The sequence below is a fragment of the Muscardinus avellanarius genome (genome assembly GCF_963383645.1).
Source record: "Muscardinus avellanarius genome assembly, chromosome: 3".
Classification (NCBI taxonomy): domain Eukaryota; kingdom Metazoa; phylum Chordata; class Mammalia; order Rodentia; family Gliridae; genus Muscardinus; species Muscardinus avellanarius.
Genome location: NC_137788.1, coordinates 162,825,996 through 162,846,248, shown reverse-complemented (window position 1 = coordinate 162,846,248; position 20,253 = coordinate 162,825,996). Strand labels below are relative to the sequence as shown.

General features: G+C 47.9%; 1 protein-coding gene across 1 annotated transcript in view; it reads right to left on the bottom strand.

The window, feature by feature from the left end:
- LOC308261115 (neuronal acetylcholine receptor subunit alpha-7) overlaps positions 1-20,253 on the bottom strand; it is a gene marked incomplete at both ends in the record, with an annotated part of 111,980 nt that overhangs the window by 32,309 nt on the left and 59,418 nt on the right. The window contains one exon of the mRNA XM_080692828.1: positions 9,860-9,969. Within this exon, the coding sequence (XP_080548954.1) occupies positions 9,860-9,969 (110 nt within the window). The remainder of the gene's footprint in view (positions 1-9,859; positions 9,970-20,253) is intronic.

Sequence of the window (20,253 nt, the reverse complement as noted above, 5' to 3'; positions counted from 1 at the left end):
ACTTGCTCTCTGACACTCTTTCTCTCTCTCTGTTCTCCCGCCATGTTGCGATGCAGCAAGAGGGCCCTCACCGAGTGCTGGCACCTCGTGCACGATGAGGAGCAAACTTCTGTGCGTTATAAATGATCGAACCTCGGGCTCTCTGTTATCGCGTCACAAATAGGACTAAGATTCCACTCTTGCCTCTGTCTTGATTTCATCTCGTTTTGGCAGAATACATTCTTAAGCAATTTTCTTTTGAGCAGAAGGGTAGTAGGGACTGAATCCAGGAGCATTCTACCTCCCGGCTACGTCATCATCCCTCATTTTTATTTCCATTTTGAAACAGGGTCTCACTAAGTCACTGAGGCTGGCCTTGAACTTGTGGTCCTCCTGTCTCAGCCTTCCAAATACTCAGATTACAGAGCCAGTCTTCTTCAGCAATTCCTTTAGACTTGAGTGCCAACATATTTGCAACTACCATTTTATTTGTCTAGATAAAATAATTGTCAGTAAAATAATTTATTTCAAAATATAATTTTCTACCCAATATTTTAAAGTGACACTCTGTGAACTTAGGCAAATTATTTTCTTATTCCTATGGTTCTTTCACTCTCAGAGATGATAAAAATGTTCCTTTTATCTTGGACACTCTAAAATTTCAGCAGGATCATACAGCTCTCTGTTTACCCTGCTCAGCACTCAGTATGATATTGACACATGAAGAGATGATATGACCATATTGTTCCATAAATATTAAGATTATCTCCTACTCTTTGAGGTAAAGCTAGACTCTTGCCTCACAACATACACAAAGATTTAAGAAAAAAAATCCACAAAAAACTGCCATACCAGATAATATTAGAAGAAACTATAACAGAATAAATTCTTAATCTTTTGGTATGAAACTCAAAGCCATAAAGGCTCCATAAAGAAAAGAACACAAAGATGAGATTACTCACGGTTTACTCAGGGGTATAAAGTTTATTTTCAATAAAAGACCATAAATGTTACAGTTAAATCTGAATGCCCTCAAAGGCTCCTGTGTTGATGGTCCCCAAGGCAGCAATGTTCAAAGGTGGGGCTCTGAGGAATTCACAGGATCATGAGGATTGGTCTATAGATGGGCTCATCGCGGAATGGACTACTGGGGGCTGCTGGAAACTGTGGCGGGTAGGGACTGGGTAAAGGAGCTGGGCTCTTGGGGGCGTGTCCTTTGGGATTTTCCTATGTCTTTTTCCTCCACCTCTTCCTCCTCCTCCTCCTTCTCCTTTTTCTCTTTCTCCTCCTTTCTTCCTCTTCCTCCTCCTCTTCTCCTTCTCTTTCTCTTCCTCCTCCACTTCGTCCACCTTCTTCTCTTTACTCCTCTCTACTCCTCTCCTCTTCTCTCTCTTTTCTCCATCCCTCTATCCTCTCCTCTTCCTGCTCCTCCTGCTCCTCCCTTTCCTCCTCCCCTTTTTCCTCCTCACCACACCCTCTCAACAACGATGATGTGCCTCATGGCTCTAGCCACCTAACTATGGACCAAAGCCTCTGAAACTCTGAGCCAAAAGATCCCTTTCCTTTTCCAGTGTTAGGTTAGGCATTTTCTCATAGTGTTGGAGAGATGACTAAGGCAATAAACAACACAAAGAGATAACCGTGGCCATTTCAAGTGGATTGTCCTCATGACAGATTAGTCTGGGGAGTAAAGGAGAAAGGAGAATCATCATGACCATCATCCTTCCAAGGCTATTCTGCTTCTTGGGCTCATACCCTGTACATTTGATGTCTCACACCCCACATCCTTGCCCCAAAAAACCAGACTGCGCTTATGTTTCTTTTAATTTTGGGTGTTAGGGAGCTGGGTTGATCCACAAAGTGTGAGCGCCAAGTGCAACACTCCACTGTCACATGGAAACTATCCCCACTAGTTCATTCACTTATGACAGTTTGCAAGTTTGCACAGACTCTTTGTACAGTAACTTTTGGGAAATCAGACGATGTGAATGAAACATGGTTCCTCCATGGACCTCACTGGCCAGTGGGGACAAACAAAAGAATTCAACTCACATTCAGCAGGTTGTGCCATGTCTATAAGCAAATGCCCTCCAATGGGCTCAAGAGCCCAGAGGGGGTGACTGTGGCCAGCGTTGGGCTCAGATTCCAAGAGGAGAAGTCTAGCTGAGCAGATCTAAACTCTTGGGCTGTATTTCACACTGACCACAGCACTCCTTGAATTGAAGCAGGGGCTGGAGGGGCTGCCACGTTCAGTCCCTTCCAACACCATCTCCCACCACCATTCCCTCTCAGAGCCATGCCACGGCCTGATTTACATGCTGGCTGGGTGGCTTCCCCTAACTTCTCTGTCCATGCAGCCTGCCTGTCCTAAATGGAGGGAGACACGTAAATCTTTGTTCAAACCAGAGGTTTTCAAAGTGGGCAGGGCAGGAACAAAACAGAGATACATAAAATAATGCAAACTTGTCACTACATCTTTCTGTTTATTTGTTTAAATTAAGGTAGATTTCCAGAAGTGTTGTTACTTTTTTTTTCTGAAAAGGAGGGGGTAAGATGAATAAGTTTGGGGATCTTGACCTCTAACTTTTTACTTTTTTTTTTTTTGAGGCACAGTCACATGTTGTCAAGGCTGGTTTTGAACTGAGGGGCTCGAGGGAAAGTTCTGCCTTAGCATCCCCAGTAACTAAGACTACAGACATCTTCCACCATACAGTAGCTTAGCCCAAGTCATTATTAAACACAGGAGGGGAAAAAGGAGCCCAGTTAACAGCTGGTTCAGGATCCCAGGCAGAAAGCAGGACTGGCCCAGACAAAGCAAACTGTGTGGCCATCCACTTGTACATAAAACATCTCACAGCCTAGCCCTGCTTGAAGATTTCTTTCTTCTAGATCTTTCTAAGATGTTTTATCCCCAACACATGTCTGTAACCTTCTGCTCCATAAGATGCTTTCGGGATCCCTGCCTCACACCATAGAGGAGGGTACCATAGAGGTCTTGGGAGAAACATGAGGGCTCTCAGTCAAAGCCTGGGTCCTGTATGAAAAAGCCACTAAATTTCAGAAAAGATTTCCTCAACTGTGAACTCGGGGGAGTAATACCCGATCACTTCACTCATCGGCCACAAAACCAACCCACATGAGACCACCGGGAGTGAAATGACTTGTTACTGACGGCACACTTCCAAGACAATGAATGTGTGTCCTATTTGAAGCTCAGTTCTCCTACGCACAGAGTAGGTCCTCAAAAAAGATCCCTGAGCTGAACCAATAGCATCAGCCGCCCAGCCCTTGGCCCCAGCCCATGGGTACAGCCTCAGTTTCCCCAGGTTTGAAACACATTACGAGGCATGTTCGGCATGGGCTTCATCCTGTGTAGCTGGGGAGCTTGGGGGAGAGGGAGGACCAGCTCCCATCTAAAGCTGCGACCCTGAGGCCCACAGAGCCTATGTCTTCTGGACAGCCCTGGTGGGCTGTGGGGAAGCACAGGGACCCCTGGGGCAGGCTGGGGAGGGAGGCAAGGGGGGCTGACCTTGTCCCCACCTCTCCTCCCCGCCTCCCCCCTCTGGCAGCTCATGATAATGACTGAGACACCCATCGAATTCCTGTCTCACATATTTATTACACAGACCTTACGATCCTGTTGGCTCTGTAGTCAATGCTACACAGATCAATAAGCTCATCTCCAAAGGCTGCGTTGATGGGCAATTGGCTCTGTGGCCCTCGGGGCGCAGGGGTGGGGAGCTGCTCCATGGGCTGGAAGGCTGCCACGTGCAAGTACAGCCACCTGGGCCCAAAGGCGTCCCCAGAAAGCCCCGCTGCAAGCAGTGCCTGGCCCTAGATCTAGAGACGCTGCTCCAACCCTCGCAGGGCAGCTGGGTCCCCCCATCCCGACCTCCATCACATGGTTGCTCTGTGACCTGCACTGGCTGGTAAGGGATATGGTCAAACAGAAGATGGGTGCAAGATGCTGAGGGAGGCCCACAGGCCCTAAGGCTTGGTCCATGCCAGCTTCATGTCTACCCCAACCTCTGGCCGCCGAGCTTGTCGCCACCTCCAAGCCATTCCTGCCTTACAGGCCCCTTCTGTTCCTAGGATAGACCTAGATGATATCCCCAGTCCCGCCTCAGGGCAACGCCAGAAAATAAAAGTGTTAAAATGATAAAATCATGATATATGAATATAAAACGGATATGTGTCAAAGAGCATTTTAATCATTCATTAAAGAAGGAACAGTAAGGTGTCAGAGCCAGGTCTGCAGGGCATCCAGAAAGGAGGCACACAGGTAGTGAAGCCTACCACACAAACTCCACTGGCTTCTCTATGGATTGGAATCATTCCTTTACCATCTGGGATTTTTTTTTCTTTCTTTTTTTTTTTCAGTAAGGTGGATGGAACCCAGAGGCATTCTACCACTGAGCTAAACCCCCAGTCCAATTTTTATTCTTTATTTTGAAACAGGGTCTCACTGAGTTGCAAAGGCCCTTGCTAAGTAGCTGAGGCTGTCCGCAAACCATGATCCTCCTGTCTCAGTCTCCCAAATGCTAGGATTACAAGCATGCACCACCAAGCCTGGATTACCATCTGTTTTCTAGAAATTAAAGAGCTGAAAACTAGTTGGAAGACCATGGCAGCAGGCACAGTCCTCTACAGGGTCAGACAACCAGCAAGGTGCAGGTGACCAGGCCCGGCATCCACCTCGCTGTCTCCTCCTTCACTGTATCTCCAAGTCTTTCACGAGCATCCCTGCCAGGTGCTCAGCCCTGGCTGCTCTTTCTATTAGGAAGGCTCCCCTCCCTGGCACCATAGGACTGGTCCCTCCCTGAGTCCCACTGGCCCTCAGCACCCCATCCTGGTTCATGTGCGTTCCTCTCCCCCATCTCCCCTTCTCAGGGATTCAGCCTGGTTAATCATGGCTGTCCCCTCGGTTCCCACAACAGTGCGTGCTAATCGTGCAGGAGGCTTCGTTCAATATTGGTTGAGTGGACGAACAAATGAAAAGCAAACAACTCCAGCAGCTGGCGCGGATAAGTGGGGACGTTCAGAGGGTGATTCTGCAGATGCAAACATAGATTAGCCAGCTCCTCTCAATTCCTGGAAACGGGCTGCTGCTCTGTGCTCCTCTACGCAGATGGTATTTAGAAACAGCTGAAACAGTCTTCCCCCCGTATCAGGTCTTAATAGTTGATAATGCAGACATACTCTAACCGCCTGATGCAAAAGCTTCTTTCTCTGAAAGCCACAGCAGCAAACCTGGAGATGCGTGAGATATCCGAGAACTGTGCCTGATGACCTGGGGCGTCACTTCAGGTGTCTCCAGAGCCTAAACCCAACTGCATGAGGGGCCTCTGAGTACCGGCGGGGCCAACCTCCATCCATCCCCAGATGCCATGATATAGAAGCCTTTAACTATGGCAACACTGAATTTAAGTGCTCTCTTCTTGGCTCTCATTCCACATGCGGCGCTGTGTGGCATCTTGCAGACCATAGCAGCCTGCACACAGCAAATGCCCACTAGGATGGAGGTCTGGGCTCCTGCTCAGTCCAGTTACCTTTCCAATCTGTCTTCCCAGCTGAGAACAGCCTAGCCCAGCCCGGGTCCCGCAAGGTTCTCCTTACCACCTGCCTTGCTGCTGTGCACTCCAACCCCAAAGACCCAAACTGGGTCTGCAAGCATACCAAGGTGAAAATGATTGGAATTCAAGTGTACAATTTATCTGTGCTGTGGAAGGCCACCTCAACAAACACCCGCCCCATGCCCAAGGTCCTGCAGGCCACCTCCTCTGAGGATCTGCCACCCAACTTTCTGGCTTTGACAACCAAAGCACACTGGGCCCACGAACCGGGCAGTCGGCTCAAACGTTAAGGGAGTGGATGCCCTGGCAAGCATCTCTCATCCTGTGACTGAGGCAACTAGCAGATAATTCCCCGAGTTTCCTCAGAACAGGTCTCTTCTTCATGGTTTCGCAGAGGTCCCCAGTGGAAACGGGCCTCGTGGGCCATAGCACTAGTTTGCTTTGAAATTGGCCTTATACTGGACCTGCTTCTTCCCTGCATTACCTCCACTTTTCTAATCTGGTTTCTTAGCATCACCATCCAGATAAACTAATACACTAAAATCCTTGTCTTGGGTTGACTTCTGGCAGAGCCTAAGACCTATGACAAGGGAATAAATTCTACTCCACTGTACTTCACTGATCCGCACCCCTAGGAATAGAACCTTAAGAAGGTTGAATCGGGGTGCACCCAGGATGCCCTGCACACAGTGCCCCTTCCCTAGGCCCTGCCGTCAGCCACAGGGTTACAGGAATGGTGGGCAAAGAAAGACACCACCTTGTAGTGCTCAGAATCAGACCAGCAATGTCCATGAAAAAGGATGGTTGACGTTCTTTGCTATTTTAAAACTTCAGAACCCACCAAACATCTTTAATTCTCTTCACCAAAAATGATTTCTAGTATTCCTACAGAGTTTTATGACTAAGCAACTAAAATACAGAAAAGCTCAGAGAGGCTGAGGCAGTTTGCCCGGTCTTGCCCGGGCAGGTGTGACTAGAATGCAGACCTCCATCTGCGCGCTCACTGTCGATACCAACAAGGCTCTGAATTGCATCCAAAGGGGACATCAGGACTAGCCCTTCATAACCGCTGCTCACTTTGAGCAAGATTATGTTTGGAAGAATCCTTGAACTGAAGGCTTCAAGTAAAGCAGGATGGAGATGCGGAGAAACGACTGAAGTCAGCACCGGGCAGAGCTTTTATTAACGCCCATCCTCTCCTACATGCAGCCTGGCCAGCTGGCTGGCAGCACATAACCGCTTCCCCATCCATCAAGGAAATGCAGAAGCCCATTCCAAAACATGATGCAGAGAAAGCTGTTTTGCAGTGACCCAGCCTCCTCAGAGTATGGAAAACGCATTAGATCTCAAAAACTATTCATGGCATGCACGTGGGCTCCCATATTATACTGGAACAGAGTGAGAGAGAGGAGGAGGTGCTCGGGAGGTGTCACCAGAGTCAGCCAACACTCCCGAGAGACTGAGGCGTATGGAGTGATGCCCCTCCTGTAGGAAAAGCCCCTACATCCTTATCCACATCGCAACGGGCTGACAGACGAGTCTCTGGGCACAACACAGTCAAGAAGCACGAATCTTGGTTCTCTCAGCATCCCGAAGATGAGAATATCAGGAGGTCAGGATCTTACTAAAGATGTTTTTGCTACTTTTGCTGCCAATTTCTGGCCCATTTCACACTTTAACGCTTCCTGGGCTGCCAATATGATGTCTTGCCTTGCTGGCTGGCCCATCCTCGTGGTTCTTCTTCCTGGATAATTCTCACATTCTCTCTGCCTCCTCTGTCTCCTATTTGCATTAATATGTAGTAAGTGCTCTGCTAGGTACCCCTGGCAGGGAGCAGCCCCCGTGTGTTATGGGGTCAGGAACCCTTTTCTATGAGGTTGGAAAGATGGGAGGAGGAGCAGGTAGTAGTTGCCAAGAAGGAAAGCATGTAAATGTCCTGTATGGGAAAGAGCTGGGGTGTATCAATGAGGTGGCAGACAGGGGAGCAGTGAAATAACGGGTGCAGAAACTGGGTGGCCTGTTCCACACAACCGGGAGCCATGCTGCGTGTCCAGCCCACAAAAGGGAAGCTGTTGCAAAGGCTGGGGGAGGATGAGGTCATGTTTATGTTTTTGTTTTTTTTTTTGAGAATTGTTTTCATACTTTATTGGTGCATTATCGTTATACGTCATACTTAGGTGTGTTTGCAAACACTCTCTTCTTGGCGCACTCTTTCTCAGTGTCACAGAATGAACTTACCTGAATGCTCCATTTAGCAGGTGCCATCAATAGGCATTGCTGTCCTGGTCTTTCTGTTTCCCTGAGTCTTTCATCTGAACCCCACAGTTTCGCCATTTCCTTTCTTAGGGTGTGATAGTGTCCTGAGAACACACCTTCCTCCCTCTACTTCCCGGCATGCTCTTGAGAGATGGGGATGATTGCCCTTCCAGCGACTCCAGGCCCCTTCATACCTTGCCCAACAAAAAAGCTGTTCTGAGACTCCCATGTTGGTCCAAAAGATGCATGGATGTCTCTGTCTCTGTCTCTGTCTCTGTCTCTCTCTCTCACACACACACACACACACACACACACACACACACACACACACACCCACCACCACCACCACCACCACCACCACCACCACCCCATAAGGAAGGACCATGTGTAGAAACAGGGAGAAGGGAACCATCTGCAATCCAGGGAGAGAAGATCAAATGCAATCAACCCTACCCATGCCTTCATCTCAGCCTTCAGCACTCCAGAACTGTGAACAAATACATTGCTGTTGTTCAGGCTACCCTATCTGTGGTGTCTTGTTATAGCAGCCCTAGAAAACTAATACAGTCCCCTGGGAAACAGATGGCGCAAAGCCCAACATGGAAGCCCATGAGCTTCATCCACCTAGAAGGAGACCACATATCCTAACCTTGGGCATTTTTCAAAGCTCAGCTGACTGGATTTTATTTAAGAAGCAGAAAGTGACAACACATGAGCATATAGTCTTATAGAAACAGGCACAGTCATTTGGAGGGAAATATGAACCCATAAGTAAAGCTAGAAAGCACTGAAAGTTGATACATAAACCAGGCATGATGGTGCACACTTGTTATCCCAGTACCATCCCACCATAGTGGGAGACTGAGACAGGAGGATCACAGGTTCATTGCCAGCCTCAGCAATTTAGTGAGACCTTATTTCAAAATAAAATAGATATGGGGGGTGTAGCTCAGAGGTACAATGCCCCTGGGTTCAATCTCCAGTACCAAAAAGGGAAAGGAAAAGGAAAGAGGAGAGGGAGGAGGAAGAAGAGCAGGAAAAGGAGGAGGAGGAGCAGGAGGACGAAGACAAGGACAAGAAGGAGGTGGAGGAGGAGGAGGAGGACTAGGAGGAACAAAGAAACAACTGTTGAGACATGAAGTGGACTTGTCAAGGTTTCGAGAAAGGGTCAGTATAGAGAGAAGATATTAGGTGACCCAGGGGGTCACTGAGTGGCCATCAAGGGCATTCAGTGGTGTGTGGCCACACCATTCTCTAAGCCAGGGAAGCTCAGGCTCCTTTCTCCTTCCAGATGGGACCAACAATGGCAGTCGTCATTAGGAAATAACTTCCTTTTATATTAGGTTGGTTACCACAGTACAGAATAAAGAAGACATATTTTAGGTTCCCTTATCCAGCTACATGGATTAGTGGAGAATTCTACTTCTAGAAATTTACTCTGCCATGTCTTCTTGTCCTTGGGGCATTTGGTCTACAAAACAAATGGCCTTGATTTACTGATGAATCCCTCACTTCTGCAAATCCGAAGGAGTACAGGTAAGTGACTGCCATCTTTCTTTCTTATGTCAGGTACACAACCTTCTCAGCATGATGCCTACAGCATCAAAGAACAACTGTCCTCTCAAACTCAGTCACCTTTGCAGCTGCACTTTCCCCACACACACTGAGGGACAAATTAGAAACCTTGGAGTCCAGCTGTGCATCCTATGAGCCAGCACCTTCTGTTGTCGGTGGCAATTGCTGCTGTCCAGAGAGCCTTGTGTGAGAATGCTTCCTGCCCCGATGTGCACAGAAACCAAGCTATGCACCATAATGCATGAACCCTTGGACAGCATGCGGGACCACCTGAGCTTGCGTGCAAACACAGAAAATATTAGCAGAGGGGGATGGAGTTGCTTCCCAAAGGCCTGGTCACTGGAAAGCCTCCACAGGAAGCAATGGTTCCAAATCCTAGATAACATATCCAGCATTGCCGTCAAATATCCAAATACACTTGATTGCTTCATGCAGGTAAATGTAAAATCAGTCTCCCTTTGGGCCAACATGCCTACCTGTTATAGAGAAGAATGTCCGGTTTCCAAATCTGGCCATCTGGGAAGCGAACAGTCTTCACACCCGGGTATTCCGACGTGTTCCACTGTAGATAGTGATCTGTCCAAGACTGACACACAGACAAGGATGTTAGCAGGGCTCTGCTTCTTGGCCTGCTGGTGTGTCTGGTAAGAGAGTATTAGCCAAGTTCAAAGCAAAAAATAAAAAAAAAGAGTTCCAGACATTTATTTACAGAAACTGAGCTGCTATTTGTAAAATATGAGGAAACTGGGAATTCAATAACCCTTCCAAAACGATCATGAATAGCATAAAAATCACATTGAAGGTCCTGCTGTCACCATGAGCACATTCAGATGGTGACATTAAGCTAATTCCAACCCTCCCCATGCCCCAGAGCCTTCTCCGCCTGCCGCGGAGGGGGCGACTCCAGCCAAATGAATAACGGCTCGGCTTTCCAAGTTTCCACCGTAAGGGCATTTTGAAAAATAAATTCATTTATTTCGACTAGAATAAAAACCAGGCTGTGGAAACAGAGACCGTTTATTTCCATGAAATAGTTCCGTGCTGCTACATGGGAGGCTCTCGAGAAACTTCAAGGGCACATCTTTCTGTTGTTTTTTTTTTTATTCTTTTATTGGTGCATTGTAGCTATACATCATGGTAAGATTCAAAGTCACGTGAACACACCTGCGCACACGTGTCAGTGTGCCTCCCTCCGGCCTCGCCCGGTTACCCACCCCACCCCGTACACACACAGGTTGGTAGTGATGCCGTCAAACGCGGGCAAATAACCAGCTTCTCTCAGAGTTCTCCCTCCACCCCCACATCCCCTCTACTGTCCTCTCTTATTTCTTATTTTCTCTCCAGCTTCCATGGATAAGGGAACTGAACTCGCTCAGTTCTAGTGCAATTCTCTAATTCCGTTCACTTTCTGCATTTTTTCGATCTGCATTGTTACCTGGGAGCAAGGGCAGTGGCCCTGATCAAGACAATGCCATGATGACACCCGGCAGTGGGACACTGCCGGGAATCAAGGATGCCAGCGAGGGCCCGGGAGGAGTTCACAGCCACACCCGCTCGGGGCTAGGCCTTCATTCTTCCAAGCCATCTTTGCCAGAGGAAGGCTCAGGCCTGGGTCCCTCCCTCCCTGGACCTGGCGCTTGGTGGCCTTTCCTGGGGCCGAGCTCTGCAAGTACTGCACAAATGACATTCCCTGCTGCTGCCACCAAGCCTGCACCACCGCCCAGGGCCTGGGGTCAGTGGACGGGGCAACAGCTCTTGCGTGTGTACCTCAGCCAGGCTCCATGCCGTGCACGTCCCCCGGCCCACCCAGCTTCTGGAGCTCAGACTTGCCAAGACTGAGAAAGGCCTATGATTCACCATCTCCAGTTGAGACCAGCTTAGCTGCCCCCGAATCAAACACGGTGTTATTCCTGCATCCCAGCGTACGCATTTACGCTGAGAGGGATAAACACAGGCTTCAATGGCACACCGAGTTCAATTTGATTTCAGACCCAATGGATTCAATGCAAGGTTACAAAACAACCAGGGAAAGGCGGGTAATGCATTTTCAGAGAGGTTGAGATTCGGGAACTGAAAATGAAACACTGTGGGTCTCATGAGACACAGATCCCAGGGCCCATCCCAGAGGCCTAGCCACACCCTGGGAGGGCAGGCAGCCTGGGGAAAGTCATCTGGGACCTAGAACCGGCTGGACTCACTCATTTTGTAGCGTGGGACCTCAGAGGAGGAGAAATGTTAATAGTGATCACTCAGAAACAGCCTCTGGGAACTCGGGGTTGAGGCTGACCAGGCTGTGGCCCCAATGCTGAGCGAGGCTGGAGAGGGCGACACTGGGCAGGGCTGTCTCTGGATTGGTCAGTGATTATCACCAAGCCAGTTAAGAATACTTGGGAGGCCAAGACAGGAGGACTGCAGGTGGGAGGCCAGCCTCAGCAACTTAGTGAGACCCTGTTTCAAAATAAAAAGAGCTGGGCGTGCAGCTCAGAGTCATATCCTTCATCCCTGGGGAGTCGTGGAGTGCTCCTGGGTTCAATTCCCAGCAATGATGAGAGAGAGAGAAAGAGATTCCTCCAATTTACAAACCCCTACAGGACAGAAGGGCTGGAGTAACAGCTGTGGAAGGGGGAGGGCTCATGGTGCTAAGAACCAGACTGAGCCTGGTGATGTCCACAGCCCTGGCTTCCCGAGAAAGAATGCGTACTATGACCCTGGAACGGTGATGTTCTGAAAAGAGGCTGTCTGTCCTCTCCCAGAATCACCTGCAGTTCAGTCTTGCATTTCCTGGGGGAAATGTCTGGAGAGGACCCTGGCATGTCTGCCAGATGGCTGCACCTGGAAAGGCGCCCCAGAGGCCGAAAATCCCAGATCTCCCGAAGAACAGTCTGCTCCTTCTCTTCCTCTGTGGGATTCCTTCTCATTAAATCTTCAAGAGAAGAGGGTTTGGGGCTGTCGGGAAGCTGCACAGGGATGTTGATTTCAGATGCACTGCAGGAATCCAGATTCTTCAGGACTCTGCCACCTGGGCCCTATAAGAACCTACTGTGAGCCCATAGGAAACCCTCTGGAAATGTTGTGTGCGCACTAACATGCAAATGGACAGGGGAGAGGAGAGAGGGACAGCTTCCATTCCTTTTAAAAACATGCATTACATTCGGGAGGCTGAGACAGTAGGATCACGGTTCATGGACAGCCTCAGCGACTTAGGGAGGCCCTTTGCAACTCAGTGAGACCCTGTTTCAGAATAAAGAATAAAAAATAGAGCTGGGGGTATAGTTCAGAGGTAGGATACGCCTGGGTTCCATCCCTAGTACTGCAAAACACACACACACACACACACACACACACACACACACATATACACACACACACACATAAATACATACATATGTGTGTGTGTGTGTATATATATATATGCTTATGGTATAATAAGAAGTATGTTTGGGCCGGGCGTGGTGGCGCACGCCTGTAATCCCCGCACTTGGGAGGCAGAGACAGGAGGATCGCGCAGGTTCGAAGCCAGCCGCGCGCACTGGCTTAGGAGACCCTGTTTCCAAATATAAAAAAATGTAAAAATAGGTCTGGGAGTGTAGCCTGGAGGTAGAAGGGCTTCCAGGAACCCCAGCACCACCAAAAAAAAAAAAAAAAGAAGTATGTTTGGTTTCCTAGTGCAGAATTTTTGGAACTTTGGGAATTTCCTTAGTCATAGGAGCATCATTTGCTGAAGAAGTCCTCCTTTGGACCACTCACATTTATGCTTAGCCTCACTGAGTAGCTGAGGCTGTCCTCAAACCGCGATCCTCCTCTGTCAGCCTCCTAAGTACTAGGATTACAAGTGTGCGCCACCACCACACTATGTAGACTTCGTGGTAAAAAACAAACAAACAAACAAACAAACAACAACAACAACCAGGAAAAAACAACTCTTGGACAGCAAGGTCCTGAGAACTTCCAGGTCAAGGGACGCATCAATGCACAGGAGAGGTCAAAGATGCTCCTGTTTCCTCCTGTACCTGGCCCTGTGCTTCTTGGATTTAGCCTGTCCCTAAGATGCAGTCTTTGCAATAAATCAGTAAGCCTAAATGTTTGCCCGAGAACTGCGAGCTGTCTAGACACTTACTGAACCCGAGGTGGAGGAACAGGATGTCAGGAGCCAGGTGGAGGTGTGGGTGTCCAGGCAGCAGGAGCCTCAGTGGGGGCACTGTTGTGCGCCTGCGCCCTGATCTGATGGACTCTGATGTTGACTCAAGGTAGATAGTGTCAGAACTGGGTAAGACTGCTGGACACCCAGCTGGTGGAGAATTGGCTGATGGTGTTGAAAATGAGACCACATATTTGGAGTCAGGAAATACCACCCAAACACAGTTTGGAAAAATCTTTCAATCAACTGTTTTGATCTCAGAGGACAGGGAGCCTCCTTCCGCTCATTTGCCACCAAATGTTTTTTTTTTCCAGCGAGACATTAATAACTGAGTCATATCCTTCATCCCTGGGGAGTCGTGGAGGGTCTAAGCCGGCCACTCTCTGACTAATCCATGAGCACAAGTGTGTGGCGTTTCTATGTGTCAGAGATAATGAGTGCAGAAATTAGAAAGGTAAACACTTTAGAAATAATTATGGGTGACAACCTGACATTCTATGAAGTGAATGCTATTAGTGCCATAATTAGAGTTAGGAAGCTAAAAATTGAGAAGAGACAAAGAAAGCCTGGGAAATCTAAAGAGAGAAGAGAGGTCAGGCTTCCAAAATAAAATGAGAGAGTTTTTTTTTTAAAGCACATACAAGTTCATGGTGTTTCATCCATCTCTGCAGACATGGAAATTTTTCCTGTCATTTCCTCTCATACTTTGAATCAGATTATGTCTGACAGTGCCCACCCCAAAATGGCAACAACAACAAAAAAAAAAGCCAAAAAACTGTAGTGAACATGCTCTGTCAGAGGGAAACACCGATCAGCAACTCGGTATTCCTCCAGGTGATCTGAATAATCCGAAAAGTAGGACAAAATCAAGGACAACTAGGAGAAAGGATCACAGAATCAACAAACTGCAGGTCAAAGAGAATTTCACATTTCCCCCCGTTGGTCTTCTGCTGTTGCCATTTTGAATGGGTAGAAAATCTATCATTTGCAGAAAATTGCCCTCAGTGTTTAAAACCCTGGAGAGAAGGGCATGTAGATTCAGATATTCAGAAAGGAGAATTCCGCAAGGTAAGACTGGGGGAGGTAAAATCCCAGGGCTGAGAGCCCTTTCCCTGACACCCCGAGTTACCAGGGGCTGTTCGTTCAGTTCTTGTATGTCCATGACTCAGGCAGGGTCAGGCCAGGCTGGTCACCAGCCAGGAAACAGAAGATTAGGGACCATTTATAAATGGCCCCAGGGAAGCTTCCAGGCCTACCGGTAACACCTGAGGGCACAGGGTCCATGCTGTGACCACAGAAGAGCACAGGGCACGCAGACAGAAGCGCCAGGCCGTGCAGGGGCACCGAGGCACAGGTTTGGGTTTGAGAACAGCAGAGGTTTGCTTTAAACCCAAGATTTTTTGGAGGCCTTAACAACTGAGTTGGGAGAGAGTGTCTCAGCTCCTGTATCACCTACAGGGGGCACTATGCGTACAAACAACATAGTCCACCCGCATAAGGGGATACAGGCTGAAAGGGAATGGCTTGTTATTTTAGATGTCAGGCACCTGAGAACAAGCACCAGTTAATGATGAGACCCACAGCAGCACCAGCACTCCCAGGTCTTCCCTGTTAGAAGAGTCCGGGCCTTCGGCTGTCTCCCGTTTCTGTAAAGTAGGATGCTCTGCACTGGGACCTCCGCTCCCCTGCCTCTAGTCTTGTACAATATCTCTGGGGCGACACTTGGTCTTACTCTATCAACTATTTTTACTTTTATTCTGATTTGTGGTGTTTTCAGTACTGGGGGTTGAACCCAGGTACATTTTACCTCTGAGCACACCCCTCTGCCCTTTTTATTTTGAAACCAGGTCTTACTACATGAACCTTGCTAAGTCGGCATGGCTGGCCTTGAACACTGGATCCTCTGTCTCAGTCGTCCAAGTCCTGGGACTCAGGTGTGTGTCGCCGTGCCTGGATTTTCTGACTTTTTCGGTTTTTTTTTTTATTAACTGACACATAATTTGTACATATTTCTAGAGAGGAGTGTGATAATTCAACACATGTATGAGATGTGTAATGATCAAATTGGAGTTGTTAGCATGTCACCTACCCAAACCCTTTTCCATCTCTTAGTGGGGTTAGCTTTTCTTTGAACGTGTAATGACACAGGTCAACCCTCGGTGGTTGAAAGGGGGAGCTAGCTTTCCATATACTCCTGGGTGCCCTCTCCCGGCGTCCTCCACTGCCTTCCTCAATCCATGCTCTCAGAGGTGAGCTGAATAGGTAAACGAGGTCTAAACAAAAGAAGGTACAGATGCTTCTGCAAATGCAAGTCTTAATTAGAAATAAGGTATGCTTCAAAGAAATTCAGAAGTCTCTAGTGACCTCCTCCAATGCAAAGATGTTTATTTATGGGGCACCTGAACTCAACAATCCAGTTATATTCTTCCTAGAAACCAACATTTATTTATTTTTTTTCTATTACTAGGGATTGAACCCAGGGGCATTCTACCTTGGAGAGGCTATTCTAAAATGGCAGCCGGGCGTGGTGGCGCACGCTTGTAATCCCCATGCTTGGGAGGCAGAGACAGGAGGATCACACAGGTTCAAAGCCAGCCTCGCTGGCTTAAGAGACCCTGTTTCCAAATAAAAATATAAAAATTGGTCCAGGACTGTAGCCCAGAGGTAGAAGGGCTTCCAGGAACCCCAGTACCACCAAAAAATAAAAATAAAAAATAAAATGGCCCGAGTCCTCTTTTATTTTCATTTTGAAACAGGGTCTCACTAAGTTGGTAATGCTGGCCTCGAGGCTGGGGTCCTCCCGCCTCAGCCTCCTAAGCACTGGGATTACAGGTGTGCACCACATGCCTGGCTAACCAACACCCTATAAAGTAAATTGCCATATCATATACAGTGTTGGAGGCCAATGGCTGACTGAGGGCTAAGGTAGGTGGGCACCGGGAAGAGACATCTATCTCTGGCACAAATAAGAAAAATGTCAGCAGTTGCTCCATATTTCCCAGAGCATAAGAAAAATATCTCAGCCACCCTCAGAACTGCCAGAAGCATTCTCTATATAAGGGTTCCAAAGTTAGGTAGGACATGGCTTTCTTTCATATCATAGTATCTTAGCCCCTCCTGGGTTCACACGGAGTTTGGGTTCCGCTTCTGCAGTTCCTGCCGCGGGCAAGGCAGTGGCTAGTGGCTGGGTTCTGAGCTGTGCACAGAAGCTGCACGCAGAGCCTGCCCTCGGGAAGCTGCACCCACGCCAGCGAGGGGCAGACCAGGGGCTATGGGCAAGGGAGAAATAGCCAGGGGCGTGTCCGAATGTCAGAGGGTGAGAAGCACTCTGGAGGAAAAGAAATAAAGCAGAATGAAGAGAAGAGAGTGGGGGCGGGGATGTGGCTCAGCGGTACAGTGTTTGCCCAGCATGAGCTAGGCCCTGGGTTCAATCCCCAGAACAGAGAGAAAGGGACAGAGACAGACAGACAGACAGACAGAAAATGAATGAGAATGGAATGCCCTGGGGGCAGCAGTGTGTGCAGAGCTCAGGAAGGAAATATTGAAATATTTGAGAGGAGACCAAAAAGAAATAAGGGGGAAACTCAACTGGTTCTTTGAAAAAAGGGCTCTCCAAGCAGATGGGGAGCAGGAAATGTGCAGGTCCAGAGGAGGCATGAGCTTGGGGGTGATGTGCACTTCACTAACATCAGGAGGACAGGAAGCCGGGCTCGGTGGCACACACCTGTAATCCCAGTATTTGGGAGATGGAGAAAGGAGAATCACAGGTTCGAGGCCAGCCTCAACAACTTAGTGAGACTCTGAGCAACTTAGCAAGATTCTATTTCAAAATAAATTTTAAAACACTGGGGGTATAGCACTGAGGTCGAATGACCCTGGGTCCAATCCCCAGTATCAAGGGCAGGAAGATAGCCATGGAAAAAAGGGAAGAAGGAATGGGACAGGTTAGGAGGTCCAAGCAGGCAAGGAGCTGACACTGTCAGCAACATGGCAGGTCTTATGTTCCCCTGGGAGACAGGAGCCCTGGTGTGGCCTGAGCCTGGGAGGATGTGACTAAAACTTTTTGTCTGGAAGGATCACACTGGCTGCTACACAAAGAACAGAAATCCTAGGAGGACATTATGCTAAGTGAGATTAGTCACAAAAAATAAGAAATCAGATGCTTTCCCTAATATGTGAAAGCTAAGGAGAAATGGGTCATAGGAGGAACTCTAAATGAAAAAGGAAATCCTATAGAGGAGCAAATGAGACAACCTAAAGGAGGAGAAAGGAGGGGGGAAGAGGGAAAATCTCTAAAACACACAATGTACTTAAATATTGAAGTCAACCATTAAGCCAAGCAAGGGAGGGAGGGACGGGGAGGGAATGGGGTTGGAATGGGTAGGGGTTAAATCGGTGATGTGTACATGTATGTCTACACAGGTTTTTTACCCCAATATGATGTATGAATATAATGCACCAATAAAAAAAATTTTAAAAAAAGGAAAAGAAAAGTCCAGGAGGCCTGAGCCGACAGACTGGCCAGGACTCTCCAGGGTTCCAACCCGGGTCTGTTTAGAAGGTTGAGATGCCAGAACTTGCTGATGGGTCAGATGGGAGATATTAAAGACCAGAGTGAAGGATGACTTAGGTTTGCACATGGAGAAATGGGTCTGCCTTTGCCCAGATGAGGACTATGACCGAAGCAAGAACGGCCCACGAGTGCTACTATGAAGTTCAAACAGCTGAGGAAGACTGTCCGAGGGAGGCCTCAGCCAGCACCAGAGAACAGGACTGGACCTGTCTCCCAGAGGATGGCCTGGCCTTCCATGGCCTTCCAGGCAGCACAGATCATGCATCGGGGCAAAACCGGGGAAGCTGGAGTAGCTGGGAACAAGAAAGAAGGTGAAATGCTCACACTCACTCCTCCACATGCTGCCATATACTCTGCAGGGAAAACTCTCCCAGGCTCTGCCTTGCTCGTTAGGTGTAGGTTCTGCAAGGGGACCCGTGCTTAGCTTAGTGTACCCCTGGGACACTTAGGGGTCCCGTGCATAGCTTAGTGTACCCCTGGGACACTTAGAGGTCCCGTGCATAGCTTAGTGTACCCCTGGGACACTTAGAGGTCCCGTGCATAGCTTAGTGTACCCCTGGGACACTTAGGGGTCCCGTGCATAGCTTAGTGTACCCCTGGGACACTTAGGGGTCCCATGCATAGCTTAGTGTACCCCTGGGACAATTAGGGGTCCCATGCATAGCTTAGTGTACCCCTGGGACAATTAGGGGTACCATGCATAGCTTAGTGTACCCCTGGGACACTTAGGGGTCCCATGCATAGCTTAGTGTACCCCTGGGACAATTAGGGGTACCATGCATAGCTTAGTGTACCCATGGGACACTTAGGGGTCCCATGCATAGCTTTTTGTACCCCTGGAACACTTAACAGATGGCTTGAAGCAGATCTGGCTTTTATCTCTCACTTGTCACTTATATACTCAGGAAAACTCACTCCCCTCAAGACCATCCTGGGAATGGCCTCTATTCTCCTGTTTACTTCTTCTTCTGCTTTACAAAGAAGGGCACAATGCCCTTCTCTTATCTGGGTTCTAATCTTGGAACACTGATCCAAGAACCAAAGGGCCCAACTGCGGTTACCAGTGTGGGGAAATTACCTTCAGTAATTCAAAGGTCAGTGGTTTTCATTTTTTTGTTGTCAACCAAATGAAGGAGAAACAAATCAAGCCATCAGATGAGGTGCGTGATAGGGACAATGTTATTTTGGGCATATAATCTGGAAGAAGTCCAAAGGGTTGAATAACTTTGTTTTACAAAAGCCTTTTATTACCAACTCTAACATGTTGCTGCAGCTATTAATAAAAGAGTTACAGAACTGGCCGTGGCAAGTGTATGGTTCTCTAGGGTCTAGAAATAAAAAAGAGCGCCCTGAGGATACATAAATTAATATAAAACAATACCACATCCTTGAAACCAACATAAACTTCCAATTTAAAAAAGTATTTAGTATTACATATTAAAATTCATAGTCAAAGTCACCTAGCTGGATTATATATCAATAATAGTAGCAATATTAAATCAATCCAGAAGAAATTTTTTCAACATTTACGATCTGAAGGAATAATTCCTATGTAAATATTTACATTTGAGAAAACTAAGGTTGGTGATTATTAAAAGACTTTCAAGTATAAAATTACTTTGCATTAACATAAAATCCTGCAGGAGAAGTGTAATAAAAACAGAAGTTCAAACAGAAAAGAAACTATATAAAATATCTAACAGTTCAAGGGAGTTTGTTTATGTTTTTTATGAATTAATTGTTATGGTATTTAGAGTCCAAATAAAACAGAGACTACCATTTTTATATATTTACAGTAATACAATTTGTAGTTCATTAAAATCTAGGCTAGAATCATAGACATTTAGTTAAAAATCCAGGAATAAAAAAAACAGGTCGATTATCCCTTATCCAAAATATTTGAGGCCAACGGGATTGGAGCCTGCCGAGGGGTTATGCCAGTGCCGGGGCCACTGGCCGGTATCGGAGCCTTCCGTGAGGCAAGGCCGCTATTGAGGCCTCCAAGGCCGGGATTGGAGCCTGCCGAGGGGTTAGGCCGGTGCTGGGGCCAGCGAGGCTGGGATCAGAGCCTGCCGTGAGGCAGGGCTGGTGCCAGGGTCTCGGAGGCCGGGATCGGAGCCTGCTGAGGGGTTAGGCTAGTGCCGGGGCCAGCGGCTGGC